At 41.5% G+C, this 16,652-nt stretch overlaps 2 protein-coding genes across 5 annotated transcripts in view; one reads left to right on the top strand and one right to left on the bottom strand.

The window, feature by feature from the left end:
- The window catches only part of CCDC191 (coiled-coil domain containing 191), a 136,944-nt gene extending 132,313 nt beyond the window's left edge, over positions 1–4,631 (bottom strand). Inside the window, exons 1-2 of the mRNA XM_023728859.1 lie at positions 4,429–4,631; positions 1,896–1,934 (exon numbers count right to left, since the gene is read on the bottom strand). Of these exons, the coding sequence (XP_023584627.1) occupies positions 1,896–1,934; positions 4,429–4,518 (129 nt within the window). The 5' untranslated portion in view covers positions 4,519–4,631. The remainder of the gene's footprint in view (positions 1–1,895; positions 1,935–4,428) is intronic.
- A 197-nt stretch (positions 4,632–4,828) lies between these two features.
- QTRT2 (queuine tRNA-ribosyltransferase accessory subunit 2) overlaps positions 4,829–16,652 on the top strand; it is a 35,284-nt gene continuing 23,460 nt past the window's right edge. For 2 of the 4 annotated variants that reach the window (XM_023728856.1, XM_023728857.1), the window contains exons 1-3: positions 4,846–4,918; positions 14,016–14,236; positions 15,428–15,483. In XM_023728856.1, the coding sequence (XP_023584624.1) occupies positions 14,037–14,236; positions 15,428–15,483 (256 nt within the window). In that variant the 5' untranslated portion in view covers positions 4,846–4,918; positions 14,016–14,036. Of the gene's footprint in view, positions 4,919–7,423; positions 7,431–14,015; positions 14,237–15,427; positions 15,484–16,652 lie in introns of those variants that run through there. The other 2 variants (XM_023728858.1, XM_004373670.2) reach the window with 2 other exon arrangements.

The following is a 16,652-nucleotide window of genomic DNA, read 5'->3' as shown; positions in this document are numbered from 1 at the left end:
ATTCCTCTTGATATAATCCCACATAATTCTTAGGATTCCTTCATTTTTTTAAATCCTTTTATCTGATTTTTCCTCAAATAAGTTGGTGTCAAGCGCTTTATCTTCAATCTTGCTAATTCTGACTTCCGTTGCCTCAATTCTGCTCCTATGACTTTCTATGGAGTTGTCTAATTCTGAAATTCGATTGTTAATCTTCTGGGTTTCTGACTGCTGTCTCTCTATGGATTCTTGCAGTCTGTTAAATTTGTCAATATGCTCTTCTCTAATCTTTTTCATTTCCTCTATCGCATGTTCTGTGTTTTGCTTAATTTCCATCCTAATCTCCTGAAGAGTTCCGTATATTAATCTTTTATACTCCACCTCTGGTAATTCCAAGAAATTTTCCTCCTCTGGAAGATTTCTAGATTCTTTATTTTGGGAGCTTGCTGAAGCCATCATAGTCTGCCTCTTTATGTGACTTGATATTGACTATTGTCTCTGAGCCATCAATAAATTATTATATTCATTTATTTTATGTTTGCTTACTCTGTCCGAGCTTCGTTTTGTTTTGATATGCCCAAATAGGCTGCTCATGTGAGCCAGCTGATTATTGCCACCTTTGAAGCTCTAATGTCCTGTCACCAGGTGGTTAGAGCTATTACTAGATATGTGAGCTCAGTAGTCTGCCCACTTCTCCTGTATGGATTCAGCTCAGGTGCCCAGGTGATAGCCACCAAGTGTGTGGTCCAGGCTCTTATACTACAGTCCTAGACAGGAATGGTTGACTGGTGTAGGCACAGGCATCTGGCTGCAGCAGGGGAACACATTCTGAGCAGGGCAGGGGGCTGACATCCTCCCTGAGTGTCCAGGAGTAAGGTGTGTCCCTGTTCCCTAGAGCACACAGGTGGCTGGGTTTTGCAGCCGGACTATGAACACCCAATGCTGTTTGCTGTAAGGACTAGAGGGGCACCTCTTATTCTTGGGCTCCTATCGCAGGTGGCTAGGTGGTGTGGGTGGAGCCACCAGTCCTCAGGCCCCTGATGTGGGTAAGTGAAGACCCTGCTTAATGGGCAGAGCAGTGTCAAATGTCATGGACCTGCTGCTTCATAGCTGAAACAGTTGAAGTTAGACTTCAGGTATACACCGTGTTGTACTGTGGTAATGAGGGCCTACGCTGTTGAATGGGCCCACACAACTCTATGCAGGCAGAAAGATACTCAAAGTCTGTGGATCCGTTATGTCTGTGCCTAGGCAAAGGAGCTGTGTCTATGCTGGGTTCCTGGCTTAGGGGAGCCGGCAGTTTATTTTTTCCCGTTTGTCAATTTGTTCACTCTCCAAGTCCGGGAGAATGGCTCAGGGCGTGACGGATCCTACTTCTGGCCCAGTGGACTCTGCAATTGCTGAAGCTGGTCCAGGACCCACTGCAGAGCAGGGAGCAGGGAGGTAAATGGGAGAGAGGTTTTTCCCTAATGGGGTGTTTTTGATTCATGCAATAGGCCGGATCCAAGTACTTATCTTTCACCAGTTGAGGGCTGCTTCTTACTGGTTCTGGGCAGCCGAGTAGATTCTCTGCTGCTGGGTCTCTCCTGGTGCGGAATATGCCTCCTGAGCACCACTGCTTGCCTGCCTCACCACTCACCCATGGGAAGATGAGGCCTGAAGGGCTCAGGCTCTTGCTGGGTCAGGTCTGGCAACTCCTCACTGCTTCCGAACCATCTCTCCCTCCCCGTTACTCAGTCTGTTTCCTCAACTTTGCCTTTGATGCTCAGGGCTCCTATACTGTCATATATAATCGATTCACATGTTTTTTTGGGTCTTTGTTGTAAGAGGGTTCACTGGAAGCATCTGACTACTGTGTCATCTTGGCCCTACCCCCTCTCAGTTCTTTTACGATCTTAATTCTGAAATGTCCTTACCTTCATCCAGTGTTGCACACTGTCAGGGTCAAAGGCAGGCTGCAGATAAGAAGACAGAATATTACAATATTAATAGACAGCTGTATCTTTATCAACCTTGCCATTTTATTCTATCCTTCTGACTAAAGCATATAAAAAAGTGCCCCTTATTCTTTTCCCCCAGCATTTCATTAGGAAGCTCAGGCACAGATTAGCAACAGAAGAACAAACGGTAACATTATGAGGAAGAATCATTAAGCATTTTCTGGGATATTATCTGTTTTTATCCCTTGCTTGGGTCACACCTCCAGAGATTCTGATTAAACTGGTCTGGCATAGGGCTGAGGTATCAGTATTTTTTAATAGTTCCCCAAGATTGGAACTAAGAGAAATACTAGGTATGACACTTCTCATGAAAACCCAATCAAACACCTAATTAGTCAAATCATCCAAACGATCAGCTGTTTGAACCCACCAGCAGCTCCACAGGGGAAAGATGTCACAGTCTACTTCTGTAAGGATTTACAACCTTGGAAACCCTATGGGGCAATTCTACTCTGTCCTAGAGAGTTGCTATGAGTTGGAATTGACTTGATGGCAATGGGTTTGGTTTTTGGCTGTGGTACAAGGAAGCGAATCTTCTTAGAGAAAGGTGTGTCCTTCTCCTTGTTGTTGTTAGGTGCTGTTGAGTTGATCTGGACTCACACAGACCTCCGGTGACAGATTGGAAGTGCCCCATCGTGTTTTCTTGGGTATAATCTTTACTGAAGCAGATTGCCAGGTACTTCTCCCACGTGGCCGCTGAGTGGGTTCGAACCACCAACCTTTTGGTTGGCAGCCGAGCACTAAACTGTTGTGCCACTTTGTGCTCCTTGTCTTTCTCCTTAGGCTCCTCTTTTCAGGAACAGCCTGTAGCAAAGTTTTCTTGTCTTACCTTGATCAGGGATATTGTTTGGTCCAATAAGAACTAGGAGAGAGGAGGTGAGGGGTAAACAGTTCTATTTTACAAAACAGACTATGAGATAGAAATCAAGTAAATTTCCACCCAGGTCAGGCAGATATTAATCTGAAATTGGAAATCAGACTATTAGAACATCTCTTTTCTTCACTATGTAATGCCCAGAAGCGCACAGAACTCCAATAGTCACTTAACAAATAGAGGTATTTGCTTTGCTAATAATTCAGGAGGGCTTTTAAATAAATAAATATCTAAATTAGCATGCTGACACATGAAGATGGGAAAGGTATAACACCCTCTTTCACTTACATAACACTTCACCTTCAAAGCACCTTACAGATACTGATTAATGCAGCTGTACTGCTGAATAATTTTGTCACCAGAACAAAAGAGCTGATCCCGTTAAAATACAACTGAACTTCAAGAAGCCTTTTTCTTTTTTAGCCTCTTTATCCTCTAGGTAGCAACAATGGGCACTAGCAGCAAAAAGCCTTCATTTTACAGTCCTAAGAAATTGCCCCAAATTTTTACCTTTCATCATCAAGTCTGTACTGATGACCTATTTTTCAGGTCCAATCTATTATGTAACTTATACAACAGGAGTAGACTCAGTTTCCAAGTCTCTCTAAGGCTCCAGTCTTCACCCCTCAGTATCTGGGACAAGATATTCAACCAGTGGAGTATGCCCAGTGCATTATTTAGTTGGTATACTTAGAATAAACTGCAAAACCAATTGCATAGGGCCCTCAGAAAGGCCGCATGTCTACAGAATGTTTTTTAGGAAACTGTAACTTAAAGGTGAAAACAGCTGGTCACATTGTTCTTGAGCTGAAAGCTGATCAGCCTCTCCATTCTGGTACTCTCATTGGCATTTAAAGCATTTTTTTGTGGCTGTTAAAAAGGTAGTTTGTGGAAAGCACACACCACGGGACTGTGACTTTACACATCACCTACATATGCTTCAAGTTTTAAATGGGGTTACCAGTTTTTCTTGTCATCAGACGGTAATGTGTCAAAAGAGGTAAGAAATATGAAGAGAATCTCTGTTTTTGAGTGTTGGCTGAATTTATAAATTCCCAATGTGAATCAAATGTTGATTAATGCAGTATCCACTTGCATTCCAGAGTTCATTTTAGAGACTTCATGCAAAACTGTAAGAGCAGGAGCATGAGGCAGAAGGTTTAATATGAACACTACCCGCCTCCCCACCTCAAGTCAAGATCAGTTCCCCCTGATTTGCAAAACTTCAGAAAAGGAAATGCACGTAAACTTTTCTGAAGTTGTGTGTCGGGGTGGGGGCGGGGAGCTTTAATGCCCTTCACAGACAAAAGCGTTTGATGGAACCACTTCTTCCACGGTGCTGCCCACCAATGCTGTAAGGTACCCATATCCCGAGGCTCCTAAGACCCCTTCACTCAGGCAATGCTGGCTAGCGGGGCGGGGAGTCAAGGCAGGGGCGGCCGAGGTAAGGACGCCCCTGGGGGAAGAAAGAGGAAGCGTAGGAGGGGCCACGGCTGGTCCAGGGGCCCGGAGGCGCCTCGAAGCCGGTCCTTGCCCCCGCCTCCTGCCGCCCCCGGAGCTCCCGATAGGGATCACCTTGGGACTCGGCTTTCTGGCGAACCGTTCCCAGCCAGTCAGCCCCGTCCTCTTCTTTGAGGCGGACCTTTCCTGGGGCGCCAGCAGCATTTTCGAAATTCAGGCCCGGACCTCGGTGAAAGGGCAACAACCGCTCCTTTGCACAGGCTCCTTCCGGGTCACACTGGGAGTTGTAGTTCCTCCTCCCACAAGGAAGGCACGTCGTCTGGCACGGTCGAACCACCACTCCCAGGAGGGTTTGCGCAGGCGGAACGCGTTAGCTCGGTTACCCATGGCAACGGCAGCAGTCACTTCGACTCCTGGCCGTTAGCATTCTGATATTACGTTAGCCTTCTACTGGCGCCCAGTGATTACGCACTGCACCCTGATTGGCTGTGCGCCGAGGCCGTGGGTTAGGGGGCCGAGAATTCAATACGCCGGACACGTGGTAGCGAACTGCAAGGAATTTGAGGTGTCCGAAGAAACGTCAGAAAAATTGAGAAGTTTGCAGGTAAGTGCCCCTTTCCCCGCTGTTCTGGAGGCTGCTAGGGATGGAGGGGTCGTTTCGCCCCCAGACGCTTTCTGGTTGGGTTGTAGTATATGTAACTGTACCTCTGCTATGTCTGTCCTTACCTTTTCTGGTTCACCTGGTGGATCTTGGCTTCTGTAAGCCCAGATTCTCCCAAATCGTGTGAGCTCCGCCGCATCTCAGAGAAAATGACTCCTTTCGCCCCGCATCTGCTCAGGCGGGAAGTTTTCAGCCGGAAGTTGTTTTCGGACTGCCGAGGAGACTTGGTAGAGTGGGACGCTCTCAAATCCCTGAGCTGGGCACCTCTCGAGGTCTTGAGCCCTGGTGATGGCTCCTGGAGCGAAGATAAATTCATCCTTATTGGCTGAGACTAGCCTTTTTTGGGATACAGGGGCTTGTAAAGCAGGTTAGAGCGGAAGTTTTGTAGCTACTTTGTGGCTGTGTGACCTTAGACAATTTCTTTAATAATTCTTGGATCCTCAGTTTACTCGCTGGCAAAATGGGGACTATAATGCCTAAATCGTTGGGCTGTTGTAGCATTAAAAGTTAATGTATGTAAAGCTCTCTGCCCAGGGAATGTACACTAATCTTGAGACTGAAAATAAGGTCAGGGTAGCGTTGCTCTTAGGCTGCTGCAGTGATCCTAGGATTTCATCTGCAACTTGATCGTCCATCAGAAGAGCGATGGTTGGATAAATTGTGTTATATTGAAACTATACGATATCATCAAGCAATTATTTTAAAAGGATAAGTTCTATGTCTCTTCGGAAAAGACATCCATTGTGTATACCTGGGAGAAAAACAACTTGCAGAGACGTGATTATAGTATAGTTTGCTCCCATTTTTGTAAAAGCAAACCATGACCAAAAACACCTCCTCTCATGCAAGTATGTTTAAATGTTTGTGTGAATATGGAGAAGTGTTATGGAGTCTGGAAGAATGGATAGAGACAGAGGAGTGAGTTAAGGGAAAACAACAATAGTAACACTATAGCAAAATGGAAAATATGACTATAAAATTGTATCTTAGCATTACAGTTAATATCCTTATGGACAAGATGGAACTTCTAATTGGCCACGAGCCAATTAGGGTACAGCCTTTAAAGCCAGATTTCCATGGTATAAGGCCTGGCTCTGCCATTTACCAGCTGATGACTTTATCAGCCTCTGTTTCCTTATATGTAAAATGCAGATAATAATAACATCTATCTCATGAGGTTGATGTGAAGATTAACAGAGCTAATATGTAATAACAGTACTTGACCCATAGTGAATCGTAATCAATGTTTGTTGCTACTGTTATCTTTATTATATCTTTCAATAGGTAAATTTAATTTGTTAACTTTTATTGTGTTTACGAACATATTTGGGCTTATTTCTACTATCTTATTTTATATTTTCTATTTTTGATGGGCTTTTTGGTCTCTTTTCCTCTTTCTTGCCTTTTATTGGATTAATCAATTTTATTTTAGCCCCTCCCCTGAATGAATTTGGAAATTATGTATTCTGTCACTAGTCTTTTAATGGTTACTTTTACATTTTTAACACATACACTTAAAGTTTACAATTATTCCTTATCTCTCTCTTCCTCCAAAATAGTGTAAGGATTTTTGAATGCTCTACCTCTGAATAGTCTTCTCATCTTTTATTTTGTTGTTTTCTAGAATTTGCAGTTCATCATTTCTGTGTCTTTCTGAGTCAGCTCAGTGTACCATGTTGTTTGTTGTTGTCGCTGCTGCCCTTTAGTCAGCCTCTGACTCGTAGTGACCCCATGCACAATGGAATTGGACCATTTTGATCCACAAGGTTTTCATTAGCTGGTGATATACTTTTTTGAAGTATATCACCAGGCCTTTCTGCCTAGTCCGTCTTAGTCTGAAAGCTGCACTGAAACCTGTTCAGCATCGTGCAACACACAGGTCTCACTAACAGATAGGTGGTTGCTGCACTCGAGGTGAATTGGCTGGGAATTGAACCCGGATTTCCTGCATGGATGGTGAAAATTTACCACGAAACCACCACTGCTCCCTTACCATATTGTTTAGAAGTCCTTTATGTCGATGTTTGCTGTACATTTACAAACATTGTACAGTATGTTGTAGGGATGGGGATCTGGTTGTGTATTTATGATACGTACACAGTTTGTCGTCACTGAAGCTTGCTGTTTTCACCTAACATATTGTGGACATCTTCCCATGACAGTATGTAGAGAATCCATGTAAGAATCATTTTAAAATCTCGTCTTCTCTGAGGAAATGGGGGTGGGGCACTCTAGGTATTGGGAGGTTCAGTCCTGTCAGAGGTGCAGGAGATATTTGTTAGCCCTTGCAAAGATACAAAGCCACTAACAGTCTATCACTTGTCTCTTAATTCTAATGATTTTTTTCCTTAAGACTCTCCCAAGCACTCCATCTATAGAAGTAAAGTGAATTTTTGTATGTTTAGAAAACCACCAACACCGAAAGTATTGGGAAGAGACCCACAGCAGTGAAAAGGTAAGAGGTGGTGAATGAAGGCAAATAAAAACGAGGTGATATTTTGGAAGCTATTAGTTTTGTTTCTTGAGAACTTTGCTTGGGTTAGTAGATTACATCATTCCCAATGCAAGTTTTAGAAAAAATATATATATGTATGAATGTATAGATATTTTTGTATTACTCCATAATAAAAACTTATTCAACGTTCCTAGAAAAGAAGTGCAATCATGGAAACAATGACCACTTATATTGCTCCTAATAAAAGCTTACTAACATGCCTAGAAAAGAGGTAGAATGGTACAAACAATTACCATAAACTGAACTGTGAGTGGGGAAAGGAAGGCTTGGTTCTTCTGACTCTGGACAGAATTGTGTTTTTTGTTTTAATGCTGATTTCCAGTTGAAGTTCATTCTCTTGTGCTTTCCTCAGATTTCTTGATATTTGCATTAATTCTCACGATACAGAGAATTGCTGACTATAGCAATTTGTCTATTACACTACTTCCCATTTTTTAAAAAACACGTTGTAGTTGTTAGTTGCTGTCGAGTAGGCTCTGACTCGTGGTGATGTTTATATATGTATAACAGAATAAAACATTGCCCCGTTCTGTGCCATCTTCATGGTTATTGGTATGGTTGAGTCCATTGTTGTGGCTGTCATGTCAGTCCATCTCATTGAGGGTCTCCCTTGTCTTCATTGGCCCTCTGCTTTACTCAATGTGTCTTTTTCTAGCTATTGGTCTTTCCTGATGATGTATCCAAAGAAGCAAGTCAAAGTCTCACCATCCTTACTTCTAAGGAGCATTCTAGATGTATTTCTTCTAACACTGTTCATTCTTTTGGTATTCCATGGTATAGTCAATATTCTTTCCAACATTACAGTCAAGAAATCAAATGATGTATTGCTGTAAAAATGGTGGAGTGGCATCAGACCTCGTCTAACTTCACAAGTGTGAGGAGAGAGAATCAAAATCAACAGTCCAAGGCTGATTCTGGTGAGGTGGAGGTCAGACATACCTCCTCTCTTCAACCTTTTTACCAATTCTGACATCAGCTGTCCCTCCCACAGCACTCTATTTCTCTGCTAGGTTTGATAACTTGTTGCAGTGGCCACACAAAACTCACAGACCATGCTCACAGTTATAGGGTTTATTAGGGGAGTAACAGGTTACAATTCAGGGTTAGGAATGACTCAGGATGCAGTTCTTTGGCAGGACAGCTTCTTGGCCATGCCTGCATGCAGGCCTCTCTCTCAGCTCTCGGCCCCTTGGCCCCTGGGCCCCTCGGCCTGGCCTCCAACCTGCTTGAGCAAGTGTTACAAAGCTCTTTAGTTCTATCAGTAAGTGTCCAGAGGCACCCCACTCCACTAGCAAGCCTCCTGCCCAGAAGTGCTCAGCTCTCTCGTTCGTGGGTCAGCACACCCACTGTAGCTGCCTTGCTCCGTGGGCTGGGAGGCCCACTGCACTGTCTTACACTAGCCTCCTGGTTCTGCTGCTGCTGCTGTTTTTCTACTGCCACTTCTTACCATCTCCAGTGTTACAGCTGTCTGTCTGTCTTCTGGTTCTAGGAGGTTCTCAGTGCAGGGGCTTCTGGGTCCAAAGGATGTGCTCTGCTCCTGGCTCTCCTTGATGGTAGTGAGGTCCCCTCTCTGCTTCTGGGATTGGGTCCTTTTAAGCCTAGCAGGGATGACAAAACTGACCGATCCCCTCATTAGGGTTCCGTATGCTTATTTGCATGGTCCCACCCCACAAGGGTTCCATACACCTTATTTGCATTATTAGCAGGCTGTCCAATCTCCTTGGTGAGCCACAAGCACCATATTTGCATAGTCCCACCCAGTCATTTTTGTGGGAGTCACAAAGACCATGGCTAGAAGGGCCGTGTTACGTAATTCACTGCACCATAATTGCATTGGGCAAATCTGCTGCAAAAGGCCTCTTCTAAGTTTTAAAAAGCAGTGATGTCACTTTCACAACTAAGATGTGTCTGACACAAGCTGTGGTCTTTTCAGTTGCCTCATATGCATGCAAAAGTTGGATAATGAAAAAGGAAGACAGAAGAATTGATGGTGTTGGCAAATGTTTAAACACACAGTCTTCTGCTTTTCCTCACTTCAGTTTTCCTTTGGTAACATGTTGAATTATGGTGATGATTAGGATGGGAGCCTTAAGAAGCTGCAAACAGTAGGATGTGCGTTCATAGCCTCAAAGTCCTGCCCTATGGATTGAGTATGCTAAGCTGAGGGTTTTGAATTTCATCTTTAAAGTTATGGGGAATGTTTAAAGTATTGTCTTACAGCAGAACCCATCTCTGCATCTAAGAATATGGTGGCCAGTGTCCTCTAGAGCTACCAAGAACCAAAGATGACAGACTTTGAGTTAAAAATGAAGAAAGCTGTTTTTTCAGTTGAGGAAAGAGTAGGAAAGGGAGATATAAGAAAATGCGTTCCAGATTGAGTGGATGATTAATCACAGTTGGGATTCTTTTGTTAAAATATGGAGAGTCCTAGAACATATTCATTATTTTTCCCCCCAAAGATGGGACTGGAAAGCCCCCAAAAGGAAGGCGAGTGTTGGAAGCCGAAAGTCTGGACTTCTGGTGTAGCTGCCTGTTCTCTTGGAGAGTCCCTGTGTCCAGCCTTGGATAATCTGAGTTTATAACCAGAGAACAGTTGGGTTTCCTTTCATTCATCTTTTCTTACACTAATCGTTGCTTACTCTTCCTATTCTGATTCTATATTCATGGGGCATTATAGCTGACTTCCTATGTGACGTCATATAGGGCAAGAACACACTGACTGGTCCATTCTCCTTTTTGGTTCTCAGAGTAAATAATTGTGCATATTGATTTTGTTGCTCAGTCTCGAGATTGGTTTGTCTGAGCCTGACCCCGAGTGATGGGTGGATGTGTGTTGGGTGTGTTGACAGGAGCAGGCTCCAGGACTTGCCAGCTCCCCGACCAGTGGCCAGTCAGCCATTCTTTGAGCATGTGTCCTGTTCTGTTAGTATGGATTGAAGGGCTCGAGAACTATTTCCTTTGTTCTGACTTCCCACAGTGTGCTCTAGGGGAGAAAAGATGCTTCACAGAATTCATACACAATTTTAAAAAATCATCTTTTTCTTTAACTGAGTGGCCATGGTATGCTAGAGGATGTTCTAAAGGATGTTAGACTGCATCTTAACATGCTAGATTTACTCTCACTTATAAAGTATAATTAAAAGAGCACCGGCTTCAGGGCAAATCTTGGGACTAATCTTGCTGAACCTCGTATTTTTTATTTTTAAATGGCAGAGATGGTGGTGGTGGTGGTGAGTGTGGTGAGGGTTTTCCAGACTGGAGTCTCTGGTAGTAATGGTGGGACTCTACAAACTATATTTCAGTTTTTCAGAAAGTCTAGTGGAAATCATATATTATCTGAGATATTATGCACAGGTTTACTAAAGCATTGGAGTTTGTTGTTTTTACCTGGAGTTGAGTAACTCAGCTTGGAAAAGCAGATTATTTAACACTAACCAGAAACTTTGATTGCACTGGAAAAAACGAAAGCATGGGTTTGATGGGAGAAATAATAAAAATTGGTAACATTCTAAAATCCTAAACCTAATTTTTCAAATATACTAGTTTTACCCTATGAAGGCTCTTCTTACATTCACAGGAATTTAGTTAAAAAAATATAACTCATGTAAGTACATTTAAACTACAAACCTTGAACAGACAGAATTTTTGGAGAAGGAGACAAGCAGCAAGTTTTTATGGCTAGTGCTTTTTCAAATGGCTCGCAGACAATTCAGTTTCTTCCATTCTCAGATGTAGATGAAGGTAGAAAGTGCTTAAGTTATTGTAGTATTTCATAATACTGGTCCATTAAATTTTCATTACTTCTTATGTTTCAGAAACCTCGTGTTGCGTGTTTGATTGATTCCAACGTTCAGTCAGAGTAGCAGGCCAAGTTGATTCATTAACTTCAAAGTGCATTTCTCCTCCTTGTGCCCCCCTCCCTTCAGTTCTCTGGCGCTTACTTAGATTGTAAAATGCAGTCTTTCATTTTGCTACAAATGGACTCAGAGTTTGGTAGTTCAAAATATAGTTTTATTACTTGAGATTAGTAAGTTACATGTATTATCTGATAAATAGATAAGGAATATGGTTTGGTAAACTGATTACTCTTGTATTTATATTTTCTAGAGTATATTCTAATTAGCCTGTAATTTGTATAATATTTTTAATTTATATTTCATCGTGGTAAAACATATATAACATAAAAATTGTCATTTTAACCATTTTTAAGTGTACAATTCAGTGGCAGTATTCACATTCCAGTGTTGTGCAACCATCACCTCCGTCTATTCCCAAAACAACTTCATCATCCAGAGAACTCTGTACCCATTAAGCAGTAATTCCCTTTCTTCCCTCCCTCCAGCCCCTAGTAACTCTAATCTGCTTTCGTCTGTGAATTTGCTTAGTCTAGATGTTTCATATAGGTGGAATTTGTCCTTTTGTGACTTACTCATTCCACTTAGCATAATATTTTCAATGTTCATCTATGTTGTAGCGTCATGTGTTAGAACTTCATTCCTATTTATGGCTGAATAATATTTCATTGTATATATGCACCACATTTTGTTTATCCATTCATCTGTTGATGGACACTTGGGTTGTTTCCACTTTGATTATTGTGAATAATGCTGCAGTGAATGTTGAGTCTCTTTGAGTCTCTGCTTTCAGTTCTTTTGGGTATATACTTAGGAGTGGCATTATTGGGTCATATGGTAATTCTGTGTTTAACTTTTTGAGGAACTACCAGTTTTCTAAAGTGGCTGCACCATTTTACATTCTCACCAGAGGTGCAGGAGGGTTCCAATTTCTCCACATCCTCACCAACACTTGTTATTTTTTGATCTTTTGATAGTAGCCATCTTAGCAGGTATGAAGTGGTGTCTCATTGTGGTTTTGATTTGCATTTCCCTAATAACTAATGATGTTGAACATCTTTGCATGTGCATATTAGCCATTTGTCTACCTTCTTTGGAGAAATGTCTATTCAAGTTCTTTTCTCATTTTTTAAATTGGGTTGTTTGTCTTGTTGAGTTGTAGGAGTTCTTTATATATTATAAATATTAAGCCCTTGTTAGATATGCTGTATATAATTTTTTTGGTATAAACTTTGTTGTTCTTTTAACAGCTTTAAATGATAACAGTGTTTTTTGTTTGTTTTGTTTTAATAATGTCTATATTACTCTTTGTTAAAACATAAGTTTTTTTCTCTTAAGAGTCTTCACTTGTATGAGTTACATTGACATTTATTTTTATGTCTCTATCTTTGTGATAACTTGAAGTAGTGAAGTTATAGTCATAGGAAATTGACTAGGCTTTCCTCAAACACTTATACTAGTTCTTACAAGTCGTTTTAAATGTGAAATCTCTTATTGAAACATATAGAAAATTGTTATCTTATTTCTAAAATCCTAAAGACTGTATTGGCTATTTTCCTTAAATGTAAGAATTTATGACTCCAAAGTAATGCTTATTTTCTTCAATGTGTTTAACTAATGATAGAAAATGCTTATTTGTTTGGTAGCATCTTAAACAATGGTTGACCTTCAAAGTATTGTGTGGTATAATGCTTAAGAGGACAAGATCTAAAGTGTGGGCCTCTCAGATAGCTGTAATAGTTTATCTGTTAATAAAACTGGGCCTGGTCAATTGATGAAGATTCTACAGGATCTGGTAGTTGGCTGCAGAGATGCAACAAATTATTGTAAATTATTGGCACAGCCAGTGACATTTTAAAAAGAATCCACTGTGCAAGCTTGTCAGTTTCCGTAGTGCCTGTGAAAAGTGAAGTCCAGGATTTTGCTTCACTCAATAATAACTAAAAGCCACATCCAACAAAGTAATTGATAATGTTTTCTAATTTTTTTTTCCTGTTGTATCTATGGAAGTTAGAAGGTATATATTTTTTTCTTTTTTAAAACAAATATTTTTCTTTTCCAATTACAAAAGTGATGCTGAATTGCTGCATGGAACACATGTAGGCTCCATGTAGTTTCTTACCTTTGCTCAAATACTATGTAAGAACCAATTAGAAAATAAAACTCTCTTAATCCTATCACTTAGAGATAATCTGTGTTTATTTTTTCATGTATGTTCTTCCATATATTTTAATAAACACCAGAATGCTGTTTTGGGGCCCGTTTTCTTTGCTTAACAACATATTCAGAAAAGTTGCTATGTAGTTAAGTATTCTCTTAAATTAGAGACAGAAAAAATGGTACTCATTTTCAGGTGGAGAGTGAGCCTGAGGATCAGTGGCTTCAAGGCTCTTTTTCCATGATTAGTCTTCCTACTTCTTGTTTGGTTTTCATTAGTTCAGACAGAAATTCTGGGACTGAATTTAAATTTGGTTGATGTCATCATCTTGCTCTGTGACTTTGGGGAAGGTGTCTTATTCCCTCTATTCTTGATATCCCCCCAAAAAAATCATAGACTGGAAGTAGTAATAAATATGCTGTCCTTGATTTTATAAGTAGGTTGCTTTCTTTGCAAAATGCTTAACCTTTAGATGTAGTAGAACTCCTATATTTAATGCTCTTTTCTTTTCAGGACCTAGAGCAATCCCTTAGGATGAAGTTGAGTCTTATCAAAGTGGGTAATGGTTGTCGCCTAGGAAAAATAAAAAACCTGGGTAAAACCAGAGACCACACCATGGACATTCCAGGCTGCCTCCTGTACACCAAGACCGGCTCGGCCCCTCACCTGACCCATCACACGCTGCATAATATCCACAGGCTTCCTGCCATGGCTCAGCTTACACTCTCATCACTGTAAGTGTTAGACCCGATCATTCAAGTGGCCACTCTGGCGGCAGCTTCACTGCCTTAATAAGGTGCAGCAAAGAGAAAGACTTCTTTTGCCAGTATGTATAAAATTTGTAGATTTGCAGAATGAAATCAGAAGAGAGGTATCTGATATTATACATCATCTGGAAGCCACAGACCAGACCTATGTTAAAGCTGCTTTAGCTTTCCTCCAAACCAAAGGTCCCATACTGCCTTCATTGCCACTGCTCCCAGGGGTGACAGGGAAGGAAATGCTCCATGAGAGCTAAACTTGGGGCCTAGGGGCTCTCTTTGTACACCAGCCTCAAAGTTTTTCCTGCCTGCTGCACATTTACTCGCTAGCAATACTTTATGGAAACAAAACTAATAGAGCAAGATCATTTTGTGTAACGTATATACTGACATTATACTTAATTGAAGAACCTGCTGTGTTGCTGTTGTTAGGTGCCATTGAGTCGGTTCCGACTCATAGTGACCCTGTGTACAACAGGAGGAAACACTGCCTGGTCCTGCGCCATCCTCACAATCGTTGCTGTGTTTGAGCCCATTGTTGCTGCCACTGTGTCAGTCCATCTCGTTGAGGGTCTTCCTCTTTTTCGCTGACCCTCTACTTTACAAAGCCTGATGTCCTTCAGGGACTGGTCCCTCCTGATAACATGTCCAAAGTACGTGAGGTGAGGTCTTGCCATCCTAGCTTCTAAGGAGCATTCTGGCTATACTTCTTCCAAGATCGATTTGTTCATCCTTCTGACAGTTCATGGCATATTCAATATTCTTTGCCACCACCATAACTGAAACACATCAATTCTTCTTTGGTCTTCTGTATTCATTGTCCAGTTTTTGCATGCATGTGTGGTGGTTGAAAATACCACGGACATATGATCAAATTACAGTGATTTTAAAAGGGCCGGGGAGGAAGAAAATCCAAGTATTGTGAAACAGTTAATATTTGATAGTTTCTCCTCTCACAGAGCCACTGGCAAATTTAAAGCTTTACTCTGTTGGATAAACCCAGTCTAGTTAGTTGGTGTTCTTGAATAATGATGCACGTTCTTGTTCAAGACTACATTTACTGCCATGTGGCTTATTTGGGTGAGGAAATGATGGCTTTGGTTGTTGTATAAACTGTCTGCACAGTGAATCATTGATTTATTTATTTTTCTATTTTGCTTATAGGGCAGAACATCATGAAGTCTTGACAGAATATAAGGAAGGAGTTGGGAAGTTTATAGGTAAAAACTAGTTATGTTTTTGTGCCTTGTGATACATGAATTTACTGAGCATCTGAGAAACAGGCATTGGGGTTTCAAAGGTGAATAGGAAACAGTTGCTGCTCTCCTGGCCTAGGTGGGATAAAGAGAAACACACAGTTGATGCTAGCAGAGTGGGTAACCGCACTTGCTGGATTAGGGGTATGTACATTTATCATGAACGAGCCCTGGTGGCGCAACAGTTAGCGCTCGGCTCCTAACCCAGAGGTTGGCCGTTCAGACCCACCCAGCAGCTCCATGGGAGAAAGACCTGGCGATCTGCTCCCATAAAGATCACAGCCTAGAAAATCCGACTTTGTCACAAGGGGTCAGTATGAGTTGAAATTGACTCGATGGCACCTAACAACAACACAACAACGTGTCATGAGAGCCCAGAGTGAGGAGCATGTAACCTGCTCTGGGGTACACGTTGGGGGGAAATGGGGCGGTGGCAATAAAGAAAGGATTCTTAAGAGAGATGAAGGGGCATCTTAGTCGGCTCGAGGAAGAGTAGGAGTTGACCAGATCAAGAGATGAGAGCAGTGGTGGTGGTAGACACACGTGAGCAGGACTCCAGGGACAGAATGAAGACTCAGGTGAGAAACCACAGGGCTGTGTGTGAGATGCAAAGCTGCCTTGTGCTTGAACATAAAACATGTGGCAGAAGATGAATAGTTTATGTACAGCTGTATTCTGATATATTAATTTTTTTTTGTACCAGAAATTGAATTTTATATGTGGATGTATATGTTCTTTTGTTTGTAGGAAAAGCTTAGCAATGACAGCTAGAACCAGTTCTTCTGTAGACAGTTTTTTCCTGAAGCTTCCCACCAATATCCATGACTCAGTGGATGAATGAAAATCCTGGTTCCATTGCTTATGCAGTCCTCTGCTTCTGAGGGAAACTGCATGGTGCCTTGTTGGTGTCACATGGCCTTGTATTTCGGTAGAGGAATTTATGTAATGGCGTTTTCCTTGATCAGAGGCCAATTTTATTAACCAGCTTTGAAGTATATAAGCATATACTTATATAAGCATATACTTAAGTGAAAATAACTAATATACTTTCTAGACATAATTGTTAAAGTTGTGGAAAATAAGGTGGAGGACTACAGAGATTTTTTTTAACTTTTTTTTTTTTTTTTTTTTTT

The sequence above is a fragment of the Trichechus manatus genome, unplaced genomic scaffold (assembly GCF_000243295.1).
Source record: "Trichechus manatus latirostris isolate Lorelei unplaced genomic scaffold, TriManLat1.0 scaffold00026, whole genome shotgun sequence".
Classification (NCBI taxonomy): Eukaryota; Metazoa; Chordata; class Mammalia; order Sirenia; family Trichechidae; genus Trichechus; species Trichechus manatus.
Note: the sequence above shows the minus strand (reverse complement) of the source record. Positions and strands in the feature narration are given on the sequence as shown.